Raw genomic sequence first — 26625 nt, 5'->3', positions numbered from 1 at the left:
TCAATCTGCGGAATTTGTACTGCGCTCATTTTAACGGTAACTCTGATCTTTCTTGACGAAAAGAATAATACCGAAGAATAATACAAAAGAGTTGCGTTCGTCTTGTAAGGATAACTCTTATTTCACGCGAGTGCACTACTTGGAACTTTTCCAGTACTTTCTCACTATTATATTATGTATATACTTATTTCAAATACATCGCTGGGCCCATAACCTATTAGTGTCGACACAGGTGAATAAGTAATAGTGAGTAAAACACATTTAGTGCCAGTAACTATATTTACACTCCCAGGTAAAATACATAGAGCACAACGACCAAGGAACATTCATTACATGCGTAAAACTCTGAGCTTACAATAGCACCAGAGAGGTCTATTAAATTCCACATGATGCACTTAGCCGCCGTTTCACACGAAATATATTGTTCACACAATTGCAACAGTGGGGTTTACTGGACCACCCAGAAGGGGTATTGGGAAATCGGTTCACGAAATCTGGTTTTGAGTGCCCCATGAAATGGGGCGATTGTGTTGTGATGCAGTGGAGGCCTGTGTTATTGAAATCGAAACTGTCCAAAGATATTATCGTATCTACCATAAAGCTATTGCTAGTTGATATGTTTTTGTTGTGAGTTTGCTTATTATTCGACACTGTGTTGTTACTTGCGAAGCAGTGGCATGTTGTTGTGCAACTTTGAATTTCGTTTATCTTACGTGAGACGTGTTGACAGATGGTGTTATCGGAAACTTGATAATACAGGGTAAAGGATTTACCTGGGATGAGTTTCCATCGTGAGTCACTTTCAAACAACCAGACGCCAGTTAAGAGAAAAAGAGGGTGTTCCGAGGACGACGAAATGTCAGGTATATAATTTGACTGTAATTTTACGTGTGGTGTTTATGTTCCTCCTGTTATAAATTGGGAAAGATATTTATTTAGTCAAGTTTAATTATTTGTGTTGTAGGGGGATTACATCATGTGTACGGATCTAATACATGTTTTCTTGATTCCTGTTCATTTAAGATGTAATACTGCTCTAAGAATGGTTGTTGCTGACCTGTTTTTAGGTCTCCCCATCCTCATTCAACGTTATAAGTAATCTTGAAATTATCTCGTGAAGAAAGTTTGAAACTCACATGTGAAAAACACGTGCAGCATTCGTTGTAGTGTGTCAGAAGTGAATGGTTGCGTGCAGTCTTAATCAAAGAAATAACGTGGAAGTTCGGTGCATCAGTTGCATGGGACTTTCCACACAAAGTCTCCTAGAGGTCCCCACTGATTCTGTTAAAAATTTATGCGTGTGTACATATGTATGTGGTACGTCACTGTACAAAATTTTGGCTCAGTTCTTTCAGCGGTTCCAGATCAAGGGCCATTTGAGTGGACCCACACCAAATCATAAAGTGCACGGGGTAAAAAATTTGGCCAACTTTGGTATAGCTTTGTGCGTCTGTTGTGACATCTATCACCTTGAATTTTTGTAGGCCTACACTAGTACAACTTTTAGTTGCTCGGAAATTACTATCCCTTACACTAATTGGTCTGAAAGTGCCAAAATTTATCGCAAAAGATTTAAGTCACACTTTAAATAGTTATGATTTTATTGACCCTAAGTCTCAAGTGTCAAATTGAACATTGAATGTTTGCAGCATTTTTCAGGACCTGTTTTTAATATGGCTACCATATCTGATTTTTTCTTAACTGATACCATTGGAGAGACCTCATTTTTTGCTACAAGGAACATTAAAAAGTAGAATGGTAATTTTCCATATAAGATTTTTAAACTATCTTCAAAGATACCTTTGCTTTTATGCATACTGCATGCTTGACAGAATAACTTTAATGAATGGCATACAAAAATGAGCAGATAAACAACACTGTTGTGAACATAAAAAAGCAATAAGTTCATAAAATGAGCCAAGTGTCATAAAATTGTTGCCAGAGTTCATGAAACCATTTTCATGTCTTTAAAATTCTCTTCAATGCTCTTCAGCACCTATGATGGGTAATTGTATCTCTGACCCATGGAACTGGTACTTGGAGCTGGCAAAATGCCTATTATCTGTTGTTCTGGGCTCCAGCAGATGTTCCTCCTTATGGGCCAATGGAATGAAGTAGTTGGACCTTGTGGATGCTTGAAACTGAATAAGGCATCTCGTTCTTCCAATGATGTGTCACAGATGTTTCCAATCCACCATTTGTTCTCGTAAATGCAGGCCATGTATTGTACAGATTAGATACTAGCAATTGGAACACTCGAGAAGTATGCTGATTGATCAACACTTGCAATAAATGATACTGTGTCATTGGAAACTCTGCTAATTTGTAACCGTTTTTTATTGATAAGTCTGAAGCAATGATTTTCTCTGGTCCTTGCAACAATGCAAACTTTTTCAAGTCTCCTTTCTTCCAAAGGTCTTGCAACATCAATTTCTTCCTTTCTAATAAAAGGAATTTGATTCCATGAACTTGCTCATCACAAAATCTGAATAGATCACTTGGTGTTAGAATTTGATCTGGAGTTGGCCATTGGAGACCTGCTCTTGCTGCTAATCGCTTTGTTGTGCTCCCAATACCATCACATGGAGACTGTCCATGGCTTGTGGCGAAGAAGTTCCATTCTGCACTGATACTAAAGTCATTGCAGTGCTGACATAGATTATGAAGTTCCTGAAATTTTCCATTACTGAAAAAGCTGATGTGCTTCAGCACTGGAAAGTGGGTTCACAGGTGATCTATCAGCTCGGAGCAGAAAATATGACTGTGACTGTATCATGTTGCAAGCAATCACTGATGATGCAAAAGCTAAGAGACTCGATCTTTCCAGTCAAAGCCTTGTAATAAATAACAAAGGGATGTAATGTGGCCTGACTATTTTCCCAATGCCTGCCTTGTACAGTGACCTGCGCAATAAATGAATAATTTTCTGCAAAATCCATCAAAACAACCAGTTTTTCACATTCTAGACTTTCTTTGGTTTCTTTTAGGTAGTTGCTTTGATACTTTGCTACATACTGATGGGATGAGGGATTCACAATTTTGGCCACAATGTTTTGAATAAATTCGTCAGTTGTTTACTGCTTTGTCTCCAGGGTATCTTCGTCAGTGTGTATCCATTCCTTGTATTCCATTGCTTCATCAATGTCATTTCCTTCAAATGCGGCTTCTACAAATCTTTCCAAGACTTCTAATCCAGGGCATTGGTCACATCGTTGGAGCATGCAAGCTTTTGAATCCATATTGCAAACTGTTTTGGCTAACAAATTCTTGTAATCATTCTTAATTGGAGTCGCTGCTAGCATCACCTTGACATTTTGATGAGCTGTACAAACACAAACTGAATGTGTTCCTGCTGTGATGCACCACTTTTGCTGAAGTTCATAATATTTAGAAAAGCCAGCTTTTGGTAAATTTTGTCTTCAATATTGATAGACTTCTTTCAAGTTATAAAGCATCAGATGTTTCTGCATATGAACTTTTGGGCCAACTGGTGGCCTTATGGTTACAAAGTCTTTTCCAGGGCAGATTCAGCTGACTTCATCACTGTCATAGAATTTTGGTACACGTTCTTTAATATCTTCTTGCAAAGCCTTTTCTCACTTTGGATCTGGTTTTGCTAATACGCCTTTCTCTTCTTTCAGCTATCTGTCAGTTTTCACTGTTTGCTCAAACATGTTGAATTCTTCCATCATTTTTTTAATGCTCCAAGTGCTAGTGGCCAAAGTTAAAAATCCGAATTTTCTCAGAAGCTGAGGACACCGCCAGCTTTGCTTTCAATTCATTGATGAGCACTTTGTACAAAGAGTAATCGTGGCATTTTTGACCTGGTGGCGGTTCTGCGACATCATCTGCTTGAAGCCCGCCAATTTCAGCAATTTTGGTAGCCACAACCATTTGAATTTGCCTTATTTCTCATTTTGCATATTCACTAGAATCCCAGTTTGAAACGTGCTGAAATTTTTCAGTGGTGACACACCAGTTGATCAAGGTAGAGCTCAAGCTGTCTGGAGCAACTGTAGTATCATCTTCATCAGACTCTGATGATGGCAATGGCTTGGCCTGTTTTGCATTGATGTCAACTCTACAAGCAGGGTAAAGCTTCTGTCCAGGCTTAACATCAACTGTTGTAAGTTGTTTCAGAAAGTCGGCTGTTGCAACATCAATAGGACGCAGACCTTTGTTGAACACATGAGTCTTCTTTTGTAATGGATTGCAGCATGGTTTCTGCAGATATTGAAACCTGGTCAACAGTTCTGTTTCATGATGTAAACATATTTTGGCATGAAATCCAACTCATCGAATCAGCAAATTCCAATTTGTAGCCATAACAAGTTGTAACTTCGTTAATGATTCAGCAGTGGATTGAAGGAATCAACCAAGCTGCAAGTTTTGCGTACAAACTTGAATGATACTCAAATCAAATTACATCTTATATAGTGTGAATGTATAAAATGAGAAAACTGGAGAATATTACAGAAAATTCTGGAAGTTTCTAGTGCCTTGTTATAAAACTGTTGTACATGAATACAACTTTCTGGAATCCATGCCTTGTTTTATAAAACAGTCATACCTGCATATCAAATATCCAGAAATTTCCAGAACCCATGCCCTGTTACAAAATAGTCATACCTGCGTATTTAATTTCCAGAAGTTTCTGGAACCAGTACAGGGTGTTACAAAAAGGTATGGCCAAACTTTCAGGAAACATTCCTCACACACAAAGAAAGAAAATGTGTTATGTGGACATGTGTCCGGAAACGCTTACTTTCCATGTTAGAGCTCATTTTATTACTTCTCTTCAAATCACAGGTCGACAGAAGTGTCCGATCCAACGCGTCGGCTTTGACCCGTGACGTAAGGGTGTTGTCGTGTGTGACGTCATGACGGCGCGGAGTTTGGTTTGAGTGTGGCTGTCTCCAGTTCCGTTTTATCTTATTTTATTTACTTTTCTGATCTGTGCGTTCTATCTCGTGAGGTTTTTTTTTTTTATTTAAAAACACTTATTACTTATTTTAATTATCAGTTTCCTCGAATTTCTGTTTTAGTTTATTATATTTATCTTTCTGATCTGTTTGTTCTATCCCGTGAGATTTTTTTTTTCAAAAAGACAAAAAACACTAATCAGCTACTGAAGCATCTTTATCTTCTATGGGTTGCAGGGGTTACGACCCCTGGGGAGGTGGGTGGGTATTCATGCATGGCTGTCTTCACTTACACGTTGTAGCTATGCAAGGCGTCTAAATTTGTTTATATTTAGTTTGCCCTCCTCCCAAAACACCCCATTTCCCGCGCTTGTCCCGTTGGCGTCATTAGGCTTCTTGTGGAAAGTGTGTGTGTTTGTTTTTGTTTCCGCCATATTTGTGACGTCATGGGTCAAAGCAGACGGGTGGGATCGGACGCTTCCGTATTTCCCAAATCACATTAATCATGGAATGGAAACACACAGCAACAGAACATACCAGCGTGACTTCAAACACTTTGTTACAGGAAATGTTCAAAATGTCCTCTGTTAGCGAGAATACAGGCATCCACCCCCCGTCGCATGGAATCCCTGGTGCGCTGATGCAGCCCTGGAGAATGGTGTATTGTATCACAGCCGTCCACAATACGAGCACGAAGAGTCTCTACATTTGGTACCGGGGTTGCTTAGGCAAGAGCTTTCAAATGCCCCCATAAATGAAAGTCAAGAGGGTTGAGGTCATCCATCGGTCACCGAATCTGTTGTTGAGATGCGTACGAACACTTCGACTGAAATGTGCAGGAGCTTCATCGTGCATGAACTACATGTTGTGTCGTACTTGTAAAGGCACATGTTCTAGCAGCACAGGTAGAATATCCCCTATGAAATCATGATAACGTGCTCCATTGAATGTAGGTGGAAGAACATGGGGCCCAATCAAGACATCACCAACAATGCCTGTCCAAGCATTCACAGAAAATCTGTGTTGATGACGTGATTGCACAATTGCGTGCGGATTCTCGTCAGCCCACACATGTTGATTGTGAAAATTTACAATTTGGTCACGTTGGAATGAAGCCTCATAATGAGGATTGACACGTTGTTGGATTAACCTTTTGCAGAAGTGTACCCGTGGAGGCTAATCAGCCGCTGATAGTGCCTGCACACGCTGTACATGGTACGGAAACAGCCGGTTCTCCCGTAGCACTCTCCATACAGTGACGTGGTCAATGTTACCTTGTACAGCAGCAACTTCTCTGACGCTGACATTAGGGTTATCGTCAACTGCACGAAGAATTGCCTCGTCTATTGCAGGTGTCCTCGTCACTCTAGGTCTTCCCCAGTCGCTAGTCATAGGCTGGAATGTTCCATGCTCCCTAAGACTCCGATCAATTGCTTCGAACGTCTTCCTGTCGGGATGCCTTCGTTCTGGAAATCTGTCTCAATACAAACGTACCGTGCCATGGCTATTGCCCTGTGCTAATCCATACATCAAATGGGCATCTGCCAACTCCGCATTTGTAAACATTGCACTGACTGCAAAACCACGTTCGTGATGAACACTAACCTGTTGATGCTACGTACTGATGTGCTTGATGCTAGTACTGTAGAGTAATGAGTCGCATAACGAGATTTTCACTCTGCAGCGGAGTGTGCGCTGATATGAAACTTCCTGGCAGATTAAAACTGTGTGTCCGACCGAGTCTCGGTCGGACACACAGTTTTAATCTGCCAGGAAGTTTCAATGAGTCGCATGTCAACACAAGCACCAAAGTCAACATTACCTTCCTTCAATTGGGCCAACTGGCGGTGAATCGAGGAATTACAGTACATACTGATGAAACTAAAATTAGCTCTAACATGGAAATTAAGCGTTTCCGGGCACATGTCCACGTAACATCTTTTCTTTATTTGTGTGTGAGGAATGTTTCCTGAAAGTTTGACCGTACCTTTTGTAACACCCTGTATATGAAACAGTTGTATCTGCACATCAGGGGAACAAAAGTATCATGCTGCAAATAATTGTCTGACAAATCACATCACAAGTGCCTTGACATTTTCCGGCATAACGACTGCCAACACAGTAATACATGCAGTAAGCATAACAGCTTAGGATTCTTTAAATCTGTTTTAAATGCCTTACATGGAAGATTACCATTCTACTTTTTCAAGTCACGTGTAGCAATATAGAAAACTGATTGTGAAAAGTGCTAGAAATTTTCAGTTTAACGCTTGAGACAAGGGTCAATAAAATCAGAACTATTTACTCATAAATGCTAATACTGGTGTAGAATAGTGAGCACCTAGTTGTTGGCTAAACAGCCCAAAAGTTCAGAGTTGATAGCAATATAGAAAACTGATTGTGAAAAGTGCTAGAAATTTTCAATTTGACTCTCGAGACATTGGTCATTAAAATCAGAACTATTTACTCATAAATGCTAATACTGGTGAAGTATAGTGAGAACCTAGTTGTTGGCTAGCAGCCCAAAAGTCAAAGTTCCAGCTGCCTTCCCCTTGTAGCAAAGGATGGTTAAAGTAGGGCTTGAATCTTTTGTGATAAATTTTACAAAGCTCTTTCAGACCAAGCAGCATAATGGATAGTCATTTCTAAGGAATTTGAATTCTTTAGCTGCATTCAGCAACAAAAGTTGTACTAGGATACAAAAATTGAGAGTGGTAGATATCACTGAAGATGCACAAAGTTATGACAAAGTTAGCCGAATTCTTCACACCGTGCACATTGTGACTTGGTATGGGTCTACTAAGGTGGCCCTAGTTCTGGAACCACTATAACAATTTACCCAAAATTTTACACATTGACATAACACATACATATGTATACAAGAACAAGTTTTGAACTGAATCTGAGAGGGTCGAGTGGGGAGTGAGGTTAAAGTTGAATAAGAAGAAACAATAAAAACTATGAGAGGTGGCAAAAGACTTTTAAGAGCATGTGAACAAAATTGGCAGTGTCTTGAAAATATGTTATAAGATGATAATCATCAAAAGTAAAACAATGGTACAGGCTGTGCTGGGGGAATTAGATTAGAAAATGACACTTTAAAAGTAGTAGATGATTTTTGCTATTTGAGCAATAAAGGAACTTGTGAAGGCTGAAGTAGATAGGATATAAAGTGCAGACTTATGAAAGTAAGGAAAGCATTTCTGAAGAAAAGAAAGAATTGTTAACTTTGAAGTGTTAGAAAATCCTTTTCTTTTGGTATTAACGTAGACAGGGTTGCCATAAGTTCTTGAAATCAGGGAACTTCAAAAATGTCAGTAAAATCAGGGAAATTTGAAAGAGACACTGGAAACGTGTCATTTTTGTCTCAATAGATGAAATGGCTTGTTTACTGAGATGTCATGCATCGTCACTGCCTGGGCTCAGCTGAGTATGTGCACTGCTTCCCTACTCCCTCATTCTTACTACTTCTTCCGTTCCTACCGTTCCCCTCAGCTTGTAGTCAGTGCTGCCACCACTTCTTGTTGCTAGCCTAGCAGCTGCCAACAAGAGGCAGGGAGATGTGAGGAGTGGTTTGTTTTGATCTGATTCTCAGAGACTGTTAACTCAGCGGCCAGAGACAGCAGTCATGTGTGCATGAGTTGTGTGAAAGTGTGTTTGCTCTCATTTTCTGAGAAAGGCTATGGTCAAAAATTTAGTTGTGAGAGTGTGATTGTCTTTTCTATGTGCCCGTCTGTGGCACAGTGATCAGAGTATTCGTGCAAGTTATCTGTTGCATGGATTGATCACCATGATCTCATTTCATCAACATCGTGTCTGTGACTCATGAATAGCTACTCACATGAATGGGCTTCCATGCTGGGCCAAAACCGCAGGTGATTTCTGCAGGTACATCGAATGGATCAGGCCTACTGATCGGAAGCCCATCGTTTGCCACTAATGTGCAGACCCTGCCCGTGTGATCTAGACTCACTGACTTTCCCGCAGGCCACGTGTGCTTGTGTGTGGCATAATGTGGCAGATTTTTGTGGTTTATCCATGGACCCAGGACTGTGGTGCTCCTCGGCAGGTGAGACACCAAAGGCGATTGATGTCAGGAATTGCGATTGTCTCCCTACAAGTACATTGCACAGTGCAGTGTTTTATAGCCTTTTTTTTCCTAGTTCATTTTGGCACTTTGAAAGTAGTTCATGTATTAGAAAGTATGGATGATAAGAAGAAGTAAATTGTGGCAGTTGCCCCTTTTTGTATGCTATGTAATTATATATTTCTCAAAAGAAAAATCACACAAACCTGAAAAATGAAATGATCTTTGGCACTGATGGCCAGGAGTCCCCTTCTGGGTAAGTTTGGCTGCCAGATTGCAAGTCTTTGTTTGGGTGTCACCACATTGGGCGACTTGTATGTCAGTGATGAAGAAATGATGATGAGGACAACACAACATCCTGTCCACGAGCGGAGAAAATCTCCAACCTGGTTACGAATCGAAGCCAGGCCCCCTGTATGGTAGGCAAACACATTACCACTCAGCTAAGCAGGTGGACACACAATACCTCTAAAATAATAGACATAACACAGTGGGTATTAACTGACAATAAAGAACATAGCAGAACCAACATTTTATTGGCAGTCACCTATAGTGTTGATTTACACAACTATTCCCTGCCTTACATGCTTGTTCCAAGAGGCCTACTTTTTTCTGAGGCTATTTCTGAAATCAGTGAAGGTATTTTAAAACTGTCTTGCAACTGCAAGGAAATGTGTGTTTTTGTCACCAAATGTCCTTTATTTTTTTGAGTTAAAATATCATCAGTAATCTTAATGAAACACACATACCGTTTGGCTTGCTTTCTCCATCTAAAAACAGTTCATTACAAAAGATGTTGATGTTAGTACTTAAGATTGCTCACACATTTAGAAATACAGAAGTTCCTACATTTTTTTGTCAACTTATGTCTTTACTCACTCTTGAGATCTCAAAATTTGTCTGGGAGAAATGCTAAAACTTGTCTGGAAATCAGGGAAATATCGGAATTTCACTTGGGGAAACTTGTGGCAACCCTGGCAGCGTTGTATGGAAATGAAACATATGGACAATAAATAGTTCAAGTAGAAAAGAGAATGGAAGCTTTTGAAATGTGGTGCTCAGATATAATTTTTTCAATGACTCTTGGGGCAGGGTGATTGGAGTTGAGGCATCTCCTGCCGCATGCTGTCTCTCTGTGTCTGGGGTATCATCAGCCCTACCTCCTCTGCCAGTTGCCTTATTTGCCCCCCCCCCCCCCCCCCCCCCTACCAACCCTGTTTTAATTGCTTTTGGATGTAGTTAGACCCTTAGTTGTCACACATCATAGTTTCCATTTTAGTGTTAACATTTCAACGAACAGTGGGTGCTGTTCCCCTCTTTTAACATGTGACTATATCAGATCAGAGGTTGGTCAGCTGTGGGAAGGATAGCCTCTTTCACATGCAGAATGCCAGGGAACTTGCGCCTGGCCCCCACTGACCTGATTATTTTTCTCATCTTATTTTATCATTGTCAGTACAACTGATATCCATTATGTTTGTAGCCTTCAAACTTCTATTATTATGAATCTCCTGGCTATAAGGCATTCTTTACTCTGTAACTGTCTTTGCCCTTAGCTGGGTTAATGAGGCGTCAGATATTGGTGGGGTTTCTCTCACTTTTGATGAATCCTGGGTGACCCTTCGTCTACATAAAGGCCTGACCCACATACTTTTATTTCCCTTTAAATTATTGCTCAGTTCTGGCATGAATGTTGCTTTCAAGGTCTTCCACTCCTACTTACTGTGATGATTCGACAAAATTTTTAAATGAACCATCTTGACCGGGGGTTAGGTAACCTCTCTGTTTAGTCCTTTATACTGCAACCAACCAAACAAATGTGATCCTACATTGAAAATGCTGAAGTTTAGAGGGGCAGATCGAATAACTAATGAGAAGATATTGGATCAAATTGAGGAAAAAATTAAATCTGTTGCACCTCTCAGCTGTAAAAAGAGATTTTTTGACAGCGAATATCCTTAGGCTTCAAGGAATTGTCAGTTTGGTAACAGAGGAAAGTTTGTGAGTGGTGGAGGGGGGGGGGGGGGGGAGATTTTAAAAATTATGTGGAGACCAAGGTTTGAATACAGTAAACAGGTTTGAATGGAAGTAGGTTACAGTAGTTGTGCAGAGATGAAGAGGCTTGCACAGGATAGAATGGAGAGCTGTATTAGAGCAGACTGAAGGTGACTATTACAACAATCACCCATATTAGTACAGAGAAAGAGTATTTTATTTGTAAATCTACTGATACGTACCACACCAAAGCAGTTGTTGCAAATATGTTCCATGGCAAATGCAATAAACTGTCAGCTTTGGATAAACAGATTGTTATCTTCAAAGTGGTTGAGAAACTGATTTTTTGTTACAGATTTCATTACTTTTGTGAGTGTCTGAGTTATTGATACTGAACTGTTGATACACTTCAGTTGGATTACCTTTTATGTAGACAGGGTCTATTTCAGCGTAAGAAATTTGGGTAAACACTAAACAAAAAGCATTTGTTTATTGCTGTGGTTAGTGGTTCTGAAATTTCAAAAAGTAATTTTACTCAGGACATCACTTAAAATATCTTATGCATCAGGACCCTGAAGCTTCTGCATTGCCTGTGACCTCATTAACTTGCATTTTCTTCCACTCACTCTTGGTACAATTATGCACTACTCTGAAAATATACTCTGAAAATTTTCCAGTACAGCAAAAAATTTACTGTAGCTGTGAGACTGTGTCCTTTGTTCTTTCAATAGAACTCAGGCTACCCTGCATGGATTATAGACTCTCAGTGTAATTTATACGTTATCTTTTTAGCCTCCAGTTTCTTTTCTGTAGAGACTTTCTCTTGCAATTTCTTTACCCTGGGCTCTGTTTGAACTTAAAATCATATATTGAGCATGACAGGAACATTTTTCACATTGACCATCATTTATTGAGCGTGACAGGAACATTTTTCACATTGACCAGTTTACAAGTGTAGTCTGTAATTTGTTTGGGTATGTTTTGTCTGTTTTGCAAATTGCTCATGGCATATGTCTTGGGTGCTTGTGAGTAAATACCAGAAAACTAAGGTCAAAAGAATATTAGATACAGATTGGAGTGCATACTTTGATTACTTATTGCCAATTAACAAATGATAATGCACATCTCTGAGGATCTACATTCTCCTTTTCTTTCACTTCTTTTGTTAAACACATATTTTGAGTGCCAAGCAGTCTAAGGTAGATAACAAACTGGCATAGTATCCACATCCATCATTAATGTTAAAATTTTTAGGTTTGGTCATTCACCATTATCGTGCTGTAAGAAGTCAAATCTGGGGAAAATCATTTGTGACAAATTTTCAACCATTTTGTGACTACAGCATTATTCTGAATCAGATTCCATGCAGAAATTTTTTTTACTAATTCTCCTGAACTGCAGCAGTTATTTGTGATTACTCTATAAGTTATTATTGTGTAAATATGTTATATAAAATTGCTACTAAATTTATGGTTGCTTTGATGTCAAACAGAAAAATATTATCACCTCCAATTTTCTGGCTCAGAAGATATAGTTGCTGAACAGTTTAAAGAAAACTTGAGCCTCATTTCAAATAGGTACCCCAGTCATACAATTATAGTCGGTGGCGACTTCAATCTACCCTCGATATGCTGGAAAAATTATACGTTTAAAGCCAGCAGCAGGCTTGAAACGTCATCCGAAATTGTGCTGAATGCTTTCTCAAAACATTATTTAGAACAATTAGTTCATGAGCCCACTCGAAGGGTAAATTGTTGCAAAAGCATACTTGACCTCTTAGCAACAAATAATGCTGGACAAATAGGGATTATCATGATGAGTACAGGGATTGGTGACCACAAGGCAGTTGCTGTTATGCTGAATGCCATAACACCCCAACCATAAAAAAGAAATGCAAAGTACATCTATTTAAAAAAGCTGATAAAAATGCTTTTAACGGCTTTTTAAGAGACAGTCTTCACTCCTTCCGATTTGATCACATAAGCATAGAAAAGATGTGGAATGATTTCAAAAAGACAGTATAGACAGCAGTTGAGCGACATATACCACACAAATTAAGAAGTGATGGTACTGATCCCCCATAGTACACAAAACGGGTCAGATCACTGTTGCAGAAGCAATGGAAAAAGCATGCCAAATTTAAAAGAATGCAAAATCCCTAAGATTTTCAAAGTTTTACGGAAGGTCAAAATGTAGCATGTACTTCAATGTGAGATGATTTTAATAATTTCCACAACAAAACTCTTGTCTCGGAATCTGGCAGAAAACCCAGAGATATTCTAGTCATACATAAAGCACACCAGTGGCCAGTGGCAAGACACAATGAATACCTTCACTGTGTGATAACAATGATGAAGTCACTGATGACAATGCCAGTAAAGCAAAGTTATTAAACATGATTTTCCAAAAATCCGTCATCAAAGAAGATGAAGTAAATATTACTGAATTCCAATCAAGAACAACTGCGAAGATGAGAAACATAGAAGTAGATATCCTGTGTAACAAAGCAGCTTAAATCACTTAATAAAGGCAAGGCCTCCAGTCCAGATTGTATACCAGTCAGGTTCCTTTCAGACTATGCTGATACAATAGCTCCATATTTAGCAATTATATACAACCACTCGCTCACAGAAAGATCCTTACCTAATGACTGGAAAATTGTTCAAGTCACGCCAATACCCAAAAAGGGAAATAGGAGTAATCGGCTGAATTGCAGGCCCATATCACTAACGTCGATTTGCAGTAGGATTTTGGAACATGTACTGTGTTGGAATATTATGAATTACCTTGGGGGAAAAAAATCAATTTATTGACACACAGTCGGCATGTATTCAGAAAATACCATTCTTGCGAAGCACAACTAGCTCTTTATACTCATGAAATAATGAGTGCTATCAACAGGGGATGTCCAATTGATTCCATATTTTTAGATTTCCAGATGGCTTCCGACACTGTTCCTCACAAGTGTCTTCTAACCAAACTGCATGCCTATGGAATATCGCCTCAGTTATGCGACTGGATATGTGATTTACTGTTAGAAGGTCACAATTCGTGGTAATAGACAGAAAGTCATCGAGTATTGCAAAGTAATATCCAGCATTCCCTGAGGAAGTCATATAGGCCCTTTATTGTTTCTGATCTATGTTAACGACATATGAGATAATCTGAGTAGCCCTCTTAGATTATTTGCAGATGATGCTGTCATTTACAGTCTTGTAAAGTCATCAGAGGACCAAAGCAAATTGCAAAATGATTTAGATAAGATACCTGTATGGTGTGAAAAATGGCAATTGACCCTGAATATAGAAAAGTGTGAAGTTATTCACATGAGTACTAAAACAAATCTGCTAAATTTTGATTACGCTATAATTCACACAAATCTGAAGGCTGTAAATTCAACTAAATACTTAGGGTTTACAATTACAAATAACCTAAATTGAAACGATCACATAGGTAATGTTGTGGGTAGGGCAAACTAAAGACTGTGATTCATTGGCAGAATACTTAGAAGGTATGACAGGCCTGCTAAAGAGACTGCTTACACCACACTTGTCCGCCCTGTTCTGTAGTATTGCTGTGTGGTGTGGGATCTGCATCGGATGGGACTGATGGATGACATTGAAAAAGTTCTAATAAGTGTAGCCCGTTTTGTATTATCGTGAAACTCAGGAGATAGTGCCACAGACATGATACGTGAATTAAAGTGGCAATCATTAAAACAACGTTATGTTTTGTTGCGATGGGATCTTCTCAAGAAATTTCAATCACCAGTTTTCTCCTCTGATTGCAAAAACATTCTGTTGGTACCCACCTATATAGGGAGAAATGATCTTCACCATTACATGAGATTAATCAGGGCTCACACCGAAAAATTTAAGTGCTAGTTTTTCCTGCACGCCGTTCAAAAGTGGAACGGTAGAGAGACAGCTTGAAGATGGTTCATTGAACCCTTTTGTCCTTTTTGTCGTCAAGGCTGTAAACAAAATAGATACCTGGTGTCGTGACCGTTGTGCACTCAGTTTGTACTGTTTACAAGTAATCTTGGGACTTACCCATAAATGTAGTGTTTTCATACAAACCCAGAAAGTGCATAGCAGTGCTTACACTGGGCTAAGCCGATTGTGACCTGAATCAAGTAAGTGTTGGTTCAAAGTCAACACAGTCCTGTGACTCTTGTTGAGTCTGCTACTCCCATCCGTTACAGTGCTGGGTGTCTTCTTGGAGTGCATGAGTCGACCTAGTGTAAAGTGTTGTCTCCTTTTGCCTGGGTCATATGGTTTCAGTCACAGTGATCAAGAGGCAAGTTAGACTGGAGATATTAAGAATGGAGGTATCAAGAATGATTATCAAGGTATGGAAATCTTAGTTGTGTGACTGAGTTTGAGCTGCAGTCTTTTTGAAAACTGGAGAAGACGATACTGGCAAGATACAGATCACATAAAATTCTGGGACATTTATTGGGATCTATACAGATGTAGATCTTATACCTCACATGTAAAAGTATTGTTGTCTCCTACAGTTTACAAGTGGTTGGCTAGCACAGTAGAACTTTCACTGCGGTTTCAACCTCATTCTGTTAATAAAAAATGTAATTTCACATTGTGTACATCACGTATTAATTGTATCTATTACTTGAAACTCTCTGTTCAGTGCCTCACTTAAAAGTTTGTATACCCATTTTTACTGCACACATTCCAGGATACAATTAAATTTGATGTGCTGCCCTTTTTCAGAAGACAACCTGACCTCATCCCTTTGTGGATCTGGGAGGAGGAGCAGTTCTCCAGATATGTTTGCTGATTCAATGGAATATTTAAGTACTTCATTGTCTGAAGGTAAATATGAGGATTAAAGTTACTTTTGTTGGCTGATACTCTATGTTTAGATTATTTGTTCAGTCTTTCTTGTTTTCTGCTGTCTGTTCAGTCTTTTCTTTGCTGTCTCATACTTAATTTAAAATTTAAGAACAACTCTTACTTTTAAAAAAAGTGCCATTAGTTCTAAAGATGTGTGGACAGAATGTCACTAGTTACACTTACCATGAGGTGGAGTATTCTTAGTACCAAACAGAGAGATTAGACTCAGCAAGATCCAGAATGAATCTGATAGTGAACTCGTTTGGACAAGGATAACTTTTGTTAATGGTGTTTTAGATGCTTTTTTTTACCTTTTTAATACATATAAACTGTGCCTCTAGGGTCTGAATGGAAGTATAGTATACACTAAATAAATACTATAATTTTACATTAGCATCAGTCTTTCCTTCTACCCTGTCTGGTAAGCCTCCCCTGCCCCAAGGTTCTGAACAACTTTTCCAAACTCTAGCCCTTTTCTGAAACTTCGCCAGTCCTTTTCCTTCACCCCTCTTCCTTCCCCTTCAATCCTCCTGGGGAGAAGGAGCCACTGGCTCCAAAAGCATGCAAACTGTTATATCTTTTATATGTGTGTTCTTCTGCCACCACATGTTGAGTAGATTTTTTATCTATCCAGCTACAATTATTTTGCTATGTTAGGTACATACTACCACTTAGCATGCCTTGCAAGTGGACTACCCATCGCTGGCACTGGGGAGGTGGAGGGGTCTGCTTTGCAGGAAACCAATTTAATATTTCTATAACCAATGTCTTAAGTACAGTACTCGAAAACTCAAACTTAATCATTTACAGCACTCTCTATATTACATCAAAGACCCATTGTAGGGAGCAGTGGTTGCCAGACCTAGATTAATAACTGAATGTTTCCACCTGTCTTCATGATCAGGCAGGTCAGTCTCGCGATGAAACCTTAAGGCCTTCTTTGATTTTCTTCATACTTTAGAACTCTGAGATACTGGAAAAAAATGAAGCTTTCAAAGATTATTTAAGTCAAAGCAATTGCAGTGTTTAATAATACCACTGGTAGCTTACTGCATGATATTGTAGTTTAGATAAAACAAGGTCTCTGGCAAAATTCTCATTCAGGGTGGATTTTTTTAAACTTTGACTTCAATTAAATATTTGTTATCAAATTGAAATGTTAACTAACAAATATCTTATGTAGTTTTTGATGATAAACTATTCATTTTGAATTACTAATTGTATGAAAAAGCAGGTTTCCAAAATAAATTAAACTTCAGTGCAAAAGTTGGAAATGTCTTATTGTGAAGTGAAATATGTTGTCTGTATATAAATGATACTGTTAAATTATTTTATCGCTTATACTTTTAGCTCTTTAGTTTGAATTCCTAAGTTTGTGTTTGTTAAGTGCTGATTGTGGTTCTCTTTCATATAGTAATTATGAACAGAACACAGGATAAGGAACAGTGGCGGTAATGTGAATTCTGAGAGAACAGATTCTTTTCGAAATTCTCATTTTATCACTAGCTTTCAGGATGGTGTAATGTTTAAACAGTGAAAGTATTATAATTTATTAAGGATGTATAATTTATTAAGGATGTAGAGGCCTATCTCACTAGGGGTAAAATAGATACCGCCTACAGGAAAATTAAAGAGACCTTTGGAGATAAGAGAACGACTTGTATGAATATCAAGAGCTCAGATGGAAACCCAGTTCTAAGCAAAGAAGGGAAAGCAGAAAGGTGGAAGGAGTATATAGAGGGTCTATACAAGGGCAATGTACTTGAGGACAATATTATGGAAATGGAAGAGGATGTAGATGAAGATGAAATGGGAGATATGATACTGCGTGAAGAGTTTGACAGAGCACTGAAAGACCTGAGTCGAAACAAGGCCCCCGGAGTAGACAATATTCCATTGGAACTACTGACGGCTGTGGGAGAGCCAGTCCTGACAAAACTCTACCATCTGGTGAGCAAGATGTATGAAACAGGCGAAATACCCTCAGACTTCAAGAAGAATATAATAATTCCAATCCCAAAGAAAGCAGGTGTTGACAGATGTGAAAATTACCGAACTATCAGCTTAATAAGTCACAGCTGCAAAATACTAACACGAATTCTTTACAGACGAATGGGAAAAACTAGTAGAAGCCAACCTTGGGGAAGATCAGTTTGGATTCCGTAGAAACACTGGAACACGTGAGGCAATACTGACCTTACGACTAATCTTAGAAGAAAGATTAAGGAAAGGCAAACCTACGTTTCTAGCATTTGTAGACTTAGAGAAAGCTTTTGACAATGTTGACTGGAATACTCTCTTTCAAATTCTAAAGGTGGCAGGGGTAAAATACAGGGAGCGAAAGGCTATTTACAATTTGTACAGAAACCAGATGGCAGTTATAAGAGTCGAGGGACATGAAAGGGAAGCAGTGGTTGGGAAGGGAGTAAGACAGGCTTGTAGCCTCTCCCCGATGTTGTTCAATCTGTATATTGAGCAAGCAGTAAAGGAAACAAAAGAAAAATTCGGAGTAGGTATTAAAATTCATGGAGAAGAAATAAAAACTTTGAGGTTCGCCGATGACATTGTAATTCTGTCAGAGACAACAAAGGACTTGGAAGAGCAGTTGAATGGAATGGACAGTGTCTTGAAAGGAGGATATAAGATGAACACCAACAAAAGCAAAACAAGGACAATGGAATGTAGTCTAATTAAGTCGGGTGATGCTGAGGGAATTAGATTAGGAAATGAGGCACTTAAAGTAGTAAAGGAGTTTTGCTATTTGGGGAGCAAAATAACTGATGATGGTCGAAGTAGAGAGGATATAAAATGTAGGCTGGCAATGGCAAGGAAAGCGTTTCTGAAGAAGAGAAATTTGTTAACATCCAGTATTGATTTAAGTGTCAGGAAGTCATTTCTGAAAGTATTCGTATGGAGTGTAGCCATGTATGGAAGTGAAACATGGACGATAAATAGTTTGGACAAGAAGAGAATAGAAGCTTTCGAAATGTGGTGCTACAGAAGAATGCTGAAGATTAGATGGGTAGATCACATAACTAATGAGGAAGTATTGAATAGTATTGGGGAGAAGAGAAGTTTGTGGCACAACTTGACCAGAAGAAGGGATCGGTTGGTAGGACATGTTCTGAGGCATCAAGGGATCACCAATTTAGTATTGGAGGGCAGCGTGGAGGGTAAAAATCGTAGAGGGAGACCAAGAGATGAATACACTAAGCAAATTCAGAAGGATGTAGGTTGCAGTAGGTACTGGGAGATGAAAAAGCTTGCACAGGATAGAGTAGCATGGAGAGCTGCATCAAACCAGTCTCAGGACTGAAGACCACAACAACAACAACATAATGCAGTAAATAAGAATAATGATCATGTCTGACATGAAATCCTTTGACCAGCCAGGTCTCTTGGTTGTAGGGGAAGTTGAAGAAAGTCTTAACAAAATTAGTCAAAACTAGTGTCTAAAAATGCCATTGCTTATTACAAGGAGCTTCTTGCACAAGAATCTTTTTCCACAATTACTGAGGAATTGGTAAGACTGGTGGAAAATCTTTATCAATGTATGTTACAAAATATGGGTAAAAAAAATTGTAACAGATGAAGACTTGTTTATCATTGATGAAATCAATGTCACCTTTGAAGAGGATTCTGATTACGAGCCAGAGGGAAAATATTGTTAAAAACCTGGATAGGATTTCAAGTGATTCTGAAATAAAAGTTGTTAATATTTCAGAGTCTCATCCAAAATGGAGTGAAAACTTTACATAAACAAAGGTGTTTCCACTTAAAACCTATGAAGGATTTGACGAAAAGAGTAAAAAGGTAATGAAAGTGCTGGAGCTGCTCTTGGGAAATACACAGTTATTGGCTTGTGGATGTACAGCTGCTTTATAGAAGGTCGACAAGTGATGACAAGAAACTTGCAAATATGGACCTTAGTTTTTCTAAGTCAGGTTGAAAATTTTGATTTTAAATCTTTGGATTCATGGTTTGAGAACTTCAAACATAACTATTGAATGTGCCAGTGAAAAGTAACAAAATATATATCTGAAAAAGGAAACAACACTGGAAATTTTGGGTTCTGTAGTAAATTTTGGTAGGCATGTGATCTGATATCAATTTTTAATCCCACTTTTGTTATTAATTCACATCTAACTGGTATTGTGTTTAAGTATTGTTTTCCATATTCATTATAGAATATTAAGCAGTGTGAAACTTTCTTTTCCTTTTTTCAGTATATCAATACCATCTACATTCAGTATACGAGGGTGGTTTGAAAAGTTCTCAGAACAGAATAGAAAAAAAGTACTTACATCACTGAAACTTTTTTAAATTTTTTGATGTAGTCTACTTGTAGATTAATGCACTTGGTCCAATAATGTTCCAGCACCTTGATCCCATCTCAGAAATCAGTTTCTTCTAGACCTGCAAAATAGTTGTCAACTCCAGCTATCAATTCTTCGTTTGAAGTGGATCTTCATCCACCAAGAAAAATTTTCAGTTTTGGGAAGAGATGGAAGTCTGACAGACCTATATCGCACTTGATATAGCTCTGTTAGACTTTCATCTCTTCCCAAAACTGAAAATTAACAACTTAGTTCATTTAATTTTGCTTTGGCAATGGCACGTGTGTAGGTGCGCATTGTGTTCAGCCGGCTGGAGTGGCTGAGCAGTTCTAGGCGCTACAGTCTGTGTAGGTGCACATTGTGTTCAGCTGGCCAGAGTGGCCGAGCTGTTCTAGGCACTACAGTCTGGAACCGTGCGAATGCTACGGTCGCAGGTTCGAATCCTGCCTCGGGCATGGATGTGTGTGATGTCCTTCGGTTAGTTAGGTTTAAGTAGTTCTAAGTTCTAGGGGACTGATGACCTCCGCAGTTAAGTCCCATAGTGCTCAGAGCCATTTGAACCATTGTGTTGATGGAAGATGACCTTGCTAAATGTGTTCTTTTTTCATTTATCTTTTGTTACAGTTTGTCCAGGAGGTTAGCATAGTATTCTCCAGTAATTGTTTGCCCAGTAGGGAGATAATCTACAAACAGAATCCCCTTCGCATCCCAGAACACTGATGCCATGACCTTTCCCGCTGAAGGAACTGTCTTTGCTTTCGTTGGTGGCGGAGAATCAGCATGTTTCCACTGGTTTGACTGTTGTTTTGTCTCTGGGGTATAGTAGTGTACCCAAGTTTCATCTGTGGTCGCAGATCGGTGGAAAAATCTTGTTTGTTTCTCCTAAAACCGGCCAAACATTGCTCCAAACAACAAGCCGGAAGTCGAAAACATTTTGAATAATCATTTTTTAAATGTTGTAGAGAAAATAAGATCTAAATGTTCATTAGAAGAAGCAGGGAAGTTAATGGAAGAGGCCTTACCCACACTATTTGATACAATTGAAATTCCACCCACCTCTCCTTCTGAAATTAGCAAGATAATAAACTCCCTTAAGAATAAAAGCACACATGGAATTGATGACATTTCCAGCAGGATAATAAAAGCTTGTTCCCAAGAGATAATTGGGATTCTTAGCCACATATGTAATAGCTCCCTCAAGCAGTGTATTTTCCCAGAGAGACTGAAGTATGACATTGTTAAACCACTGCATAAAAAAGAGGATACGTCTGATGTTAACAACTGCCGCCCAATCTCTCTTCTGACTGCCTTATCCCAAATTCTTGAAAAAGTAATGTATTAAGTTGCTTCACACCTTTGTAAAAATAAAGTTTTAACAAAATGTCAGTTTGGTTTCCAGAAAGGTTTTTCAACAGAAAATGCTAAATATACTTTCACTAATGAAATATTAAATGCTCTGAGTAACCAGAAGTCACCCGTTGGGATTTTTTGTGATCTCTCAAAGGCTTTTGATTGTGTAAATCATGGAATACTTCTAGATAAGCTCAAGTACTATGGTATTAATGGGACAGGGCTCAAATGGTTAAAATCATACCTAACTGGAAGAGTGCAGAAAGATGAAATAAGCAGAGCACATAATATGCAAAAAAACTGGTGATTTCTCAAATTGGGGAACAATCAATAATGGGGTGCCGCAAGGTTCGGTCTTGGGTCCTTTTCTGTTCTTAATATATATTAATGACTTGCCATTCTATATTCACGAAGATGCAAAGCTGGTACTTTTTGCTGATGATACAAGTATAAATATCACACCCAACAGACAAGAATTAACTGGTGAAATTGTAAATGATGTTTTTCAGAAAATCATTAAGTGGTTCTCTGCAAATGGTCTCCCATTAAACTTTGACAAAACGCAGTACATATAGTTCCACACAGTAAATGGAATGACACCATTAATAAATATAGACTTCGATCAGAAATCGGTAGCTAAGGTAGAATATTCAAAATTTGTAGGTGTATGCAATGATGAGGGGTTGAACTGGAAAAACACACTGAAGATCTGCTGAAAAGTTTGAGTTCAGCCACTTATGCTATTAGGGTCATTGCAAATTTTGGTGATATACATCTCAGTAAATTAGCTTACCACACCTATTTGCATTCTCTGCTTTCATGTGGCACCATATTCTGGGGTAACTCATCATTGAGTAAAAGAGTGTTCAGTGCACAAAAGCATGTAATCAGAATAATTGCTGGAGCTCATCCAAGATCAGCCTGCAGGCACTTAATAGCCAGAGATTTTCACTGTAGCCTCATAATATATATATTCACTTATGAAATTTGTTATTAACAATCCGAATGAATTCAAAAGTAATAGCAGTGTATATGGCTACAACACGAGGAGAAAGGATGATCTTCACTACTCAAGATTAAATCTAACTTTGGCTCAGGAGGGGTTAAATTATGCTGCCACAGAAGTCTTTGGTCATTTACCTAATAGCATCAAAAGTCTGACAGATTGCCATATAGCATTTAAAAGGAAATTAGAAGAATTTCTTAATGGCAACTCCTTCTACTCATTAGATGAATTTTTGGATATAGTAAGTGGGTAATTTCCCCAACCAAAACAAAAAAAAATTAAGTGTCATGTAATATTTTGTGTAATGTAATATCTTGTATAGACACCTTTTGTTAACCTGACATGTTCCACATCATTATGAAGTGTCGTATTCATGATCTGTGGAACAAGTACTAATCTAATCTAATCCGATATGTCCATTCTCATGTGTTTCTGATCCAGTGTCAAGAATCGTGGCACCCATCTTGAAGATAATTTTTTCATTTCTAATTATTCAGTTAAATTGTGACATATCCTTTCAGATGACATCTGACAAGAGTGAGAAATTTCACAAACTTTCAATCGGCGATCCTCCATGACCATTTTGTGCACTTTTGCAGTGATTTCTGGAATAGTGACACATCTTGGCAGACCACTATGCGGATCAACTTCTAAGCTCTCCCAACCAAATTTAAAATCATTTGTCCACTTGGCAACAGTTGAATATGAAGAAGCCCTTTCTTTATGAAGTACTTAATCACTGCTCGAATCTAGATTTTTTCCATCTTTGCGAGTCACTACACAGGAACAACAACAGAGCCATGTCACCGCCACAGTTCTGTTCCAAGAGCACTGATGTGGCACTTGTTTGCAGGTAACACATCGAAAAATACAAGAATGATATTCATTCTTAGTCAGAGAAGTTGACAGCTAATTTATATAAAAATTGTTTGATTAAATCCATAAGACCATAAGTGCGAAAAAAAAAATTTCTCTTGCTTGTTGAATCTTGGCAAAGACAAACCAAGCCAGAAACATATCATGAAATTTTGAAATGATAATTATTTGTCAACAAGTACAGTTAATTTTTTTCCTCCTAAATGTAAAGCTTTAGTTCAGTCTTGTGATTTATATTTTTATAAGCAAGTCAAAAATTTTATAACATGGCTTCAAATATGCACATATTTAATCAAATAAATATGTGAAATTAATTCTTGAGAAGATTGTTTTAAAATTTAATCTGTCATGTCACTATCTGCCATATTTTTCTAAATGATTCAACATACATGGTATTTCCAAATGAAATTTTCACTCTGCAGCGGAGTGCGTGCTGGTGTGAAACTTCCTGGCAGATTAAAACTGTGTGCTGGACTGAGACTCGAACTCGGGCCCTTTGTTTTTCACGGGCATGTGCTCTACCGACAGCTGCCCAAGCACAACTCACAACCTATCCCCACAGCTTTACTTCTGCCAGTATCTCATCTTCTACCTTCCAAACTTCACAGAAGCACTCCTGCGAACCTTGCAGAACTAGCACTTCAGGAAGAAAGAATATTGCGGAGACATGGCTTAGCCACAGACTAGGGCATGTATCCAGAATGAAATTTTCACTCTGCAGCAGTGTGTGCGCTGATGTGAAACTTCCTGGCAGATTAAAACTGTGTGCCAGACCAAGGCTCGAACTATTAGTGAGTATCTCCATGATCTCTTCTTTAGTACAACCACGAAATCTTGTCATTTTCTTTGGAGAAGATAATAAGAAAAACACTGTTATGCCAATCTTTATTAACAGTAAGAAGTTAAGCAAAGTCAGATGTGGCAAAATGAGATTACAACAGACGAAGTACCTAAACAAAATTTTGTGGCCAGTATTGTGAAAAGCTATTGACACATGTGGGAGAAATTCTATTGTATACCTAAACTCATCAACTGCACTCACATGCCTTAGAGGAGGCATGTCTATAATTGTGCGTAGCAATCATGCGTCATTTAGGACACCTAAGGTAACTTGTCACTAACACTGAAGGAGGCTGTGCTTAAATTCATCAATTGTACCTAGGAACAACGGAGCACAATGAATTGTCTTGTCAGCAACAGTCAAAGGATTAATAGCTCATGTATAACAGCCCATTTTATCTTCAACTTGAAATTAAGATGGTTTGGCCATGTATAGAGGAAAGGCATTAAACAAGGAGCCAATGAATATACGGAAAAAGAAATAGCTATAAAGAGACTCAAATATAGCTGGACGGAAAAATGTATTGACCATTTAGAAATACTAAGAAACATATGTGTAAACAAGTTTAGAAAAGGCTCAGTCCAGGATAAGAGCCAAGGAAAGTTCTTGCATGATTATAATGACATTAAGAGGCTCTCGTGCATAAAAACTTGTGTTATGTGTGGCCAACTTTAAAAGTGCCAGTATTTGATTAAGTGTGTGCTGTTGTAGATTAAACATGTTTCCATATAACACTCCCTTTCCTGCTGTGTATCAAACTGGAACATATACTATCAAACCTCAGTTATGGGTCAGTCCATACCAAGTGGTCCAAGAAAAAAATAATTGGTTGCTTGACCCTCTCAGAAAAATTTTATATTTACTGGGTGAATTCCTCAATGTTTAGCAGCCACAAAAATATTTAAAAAATTATTGTTTATTATTTTGAAATGGTGGCCATATTTGTTCCATGTCACATGCGTTTTTTTTTGTATTTGCAGGCATCTACATTTTTTACAATTATTCAGTAGTGGATTGTCCAAAGCCTTTCAGATAAAATGCATTTAGTTCAACACGCTCTGGGCTACAAATTAACATTATCACTTAGCTGAATGTATTTTTTAATGTATTTTAATAGTTCAAAGTTATCAGCCACAAATGAAAAAAACTCAGTTTTTGAACAGTAGTTTTCCACAGAAAGATTGATTTCTCAGCTTGAATATTTTTTCTGCTATTACACTGTATAGTAAAGTTACTTTTTATAGAGTATCAATGGAGAGCAGCTTACACTAAAAAAACACTATTTAAAAAATGGATTTTTTTAAATTTTTCCATTTTGTGGCCTGCAATATCTTTGTTGGGGGACCAGATAAAAATCCGAAAATTTCACAGTATAAATTTCAACTTTGAGATTCAATTGGAAGCTATGGAAAAAAAAAAATTACAAACACGGGTCAAAAATTTTTTAACACATGATATCTAGGCTTATGGAATAAAATGTATCTTACAATGTATCATTTAATCATATCTATGATTACTTAATTTTTTTGAAAATAAGCCTACTAATTACATTATATTGTTCTCTTGTTATTTGTTTTTAGTGCATCGCTCATTGAACATTTGAGAAATTTGTTCACTCAGTTTGGGTGTTAGGTTATAAGTTCGCCCAGTCACTGTTGTAAATTCCATGGCAGACAGCTTCCTTAGTACATTTTTAAGTGGCATCCAAGCTTTATCCTACTCAGTCTTTTTAAAAGATGCCCATGGTCCTGGAGTGTGATAAAATACGACATGTACATCTTAGTTTTGACAGTCAATGTTATCGCCTTGCCAATCCACCACTGTTCATCGTAAACACAAGCCACTATGTCTTTATTTTGAAGAACCAGTTGTACAAGTTTCCCACGCTGATGAAAGTTCACTATCAGGTGAAGTTGATGTGATCTTACACTTAAGTAAGTTGTGTACAAAACAATGAAAAGATCGAGTGCCTTTAATCTTCTGACAAGTGTTGTATCTTTCCTTCAAGACACTGTCATAGACTTCTTGAATTTCCTCACATTGTACAAAAACATAGATAATTCCTTTGATATGTTTTTTACAGAATTCAAACATTTGTTGAGGTGTTATGATATGATTGTCATCGGTCCGTTGCAGACTTGCTTTTGTGACAGCTCGCTTTGTTGTATCCCTGACACCATTACAAGCATTCCTCCCATGGCATGAAGCAAAAAAATGTCATTCTACATCAAACCCAAAATCTTCTTTATGAAAGGAGATGATAATATTTTTTTTTTTTTATATCGACTTACTGCCACATTCTAAAAGTACAAGTTTTTTTTTTATGGAAGGATTGTGCTGTTTAATGTAGTTTTT

The 26625-nt window shown here is 38.1% G+C and overlaps 1 protein-coding gene across 1 annotated transcript in view; it reads left to right on the top strand.

Annotated features, from left to right (window-relative positions):
• Positions 1-378: 378 nt before the first annotated feature.
• The window catches only part of LOC126475053 (poly(ADP-ribose) glycohydrolase-like), a 134160-nt gene continuing 107913 nt past the window's right edge, over positions 379-26625 (top strand). The window contains exons 1-3 of the mRNA XM_050102606.1: positions 379-627; positions 731-863; positions 15738-15839. Of these exons, the coding sequence (XP_049958563.1) occupies positions 779-863; positions 15738-15839 (187 nt within the window). The 5' untranslated portion in view covers positions 379-627; positions 731-778. The remainder of the gene's footprint in view (positions 628-730; positions 864-15737; positions 15840-26625) is intronic.

Source organism: Schistocerca serialis, chromosome 1 (assembly GCF_023864345.2).
Source record: "Schistocerca serialis cubense isolate TAMUIC-IGC-003099 chromosome 1, iqSchSeri2.2, whole genome shotgun sequence".
In the NCBI taxonomy this organism is placed as follows: Eukaryota; Metazoa; Arthropoda; class Insecta; order Orthoptera; family Acrididae; genus Schistocerca; species Schistocerca serialis.
The sequence above is the reverse complement of the archived record's forward strand: the minus strand, read 5'-3'. Positions and strand labels throughout refer to the sequence as shown.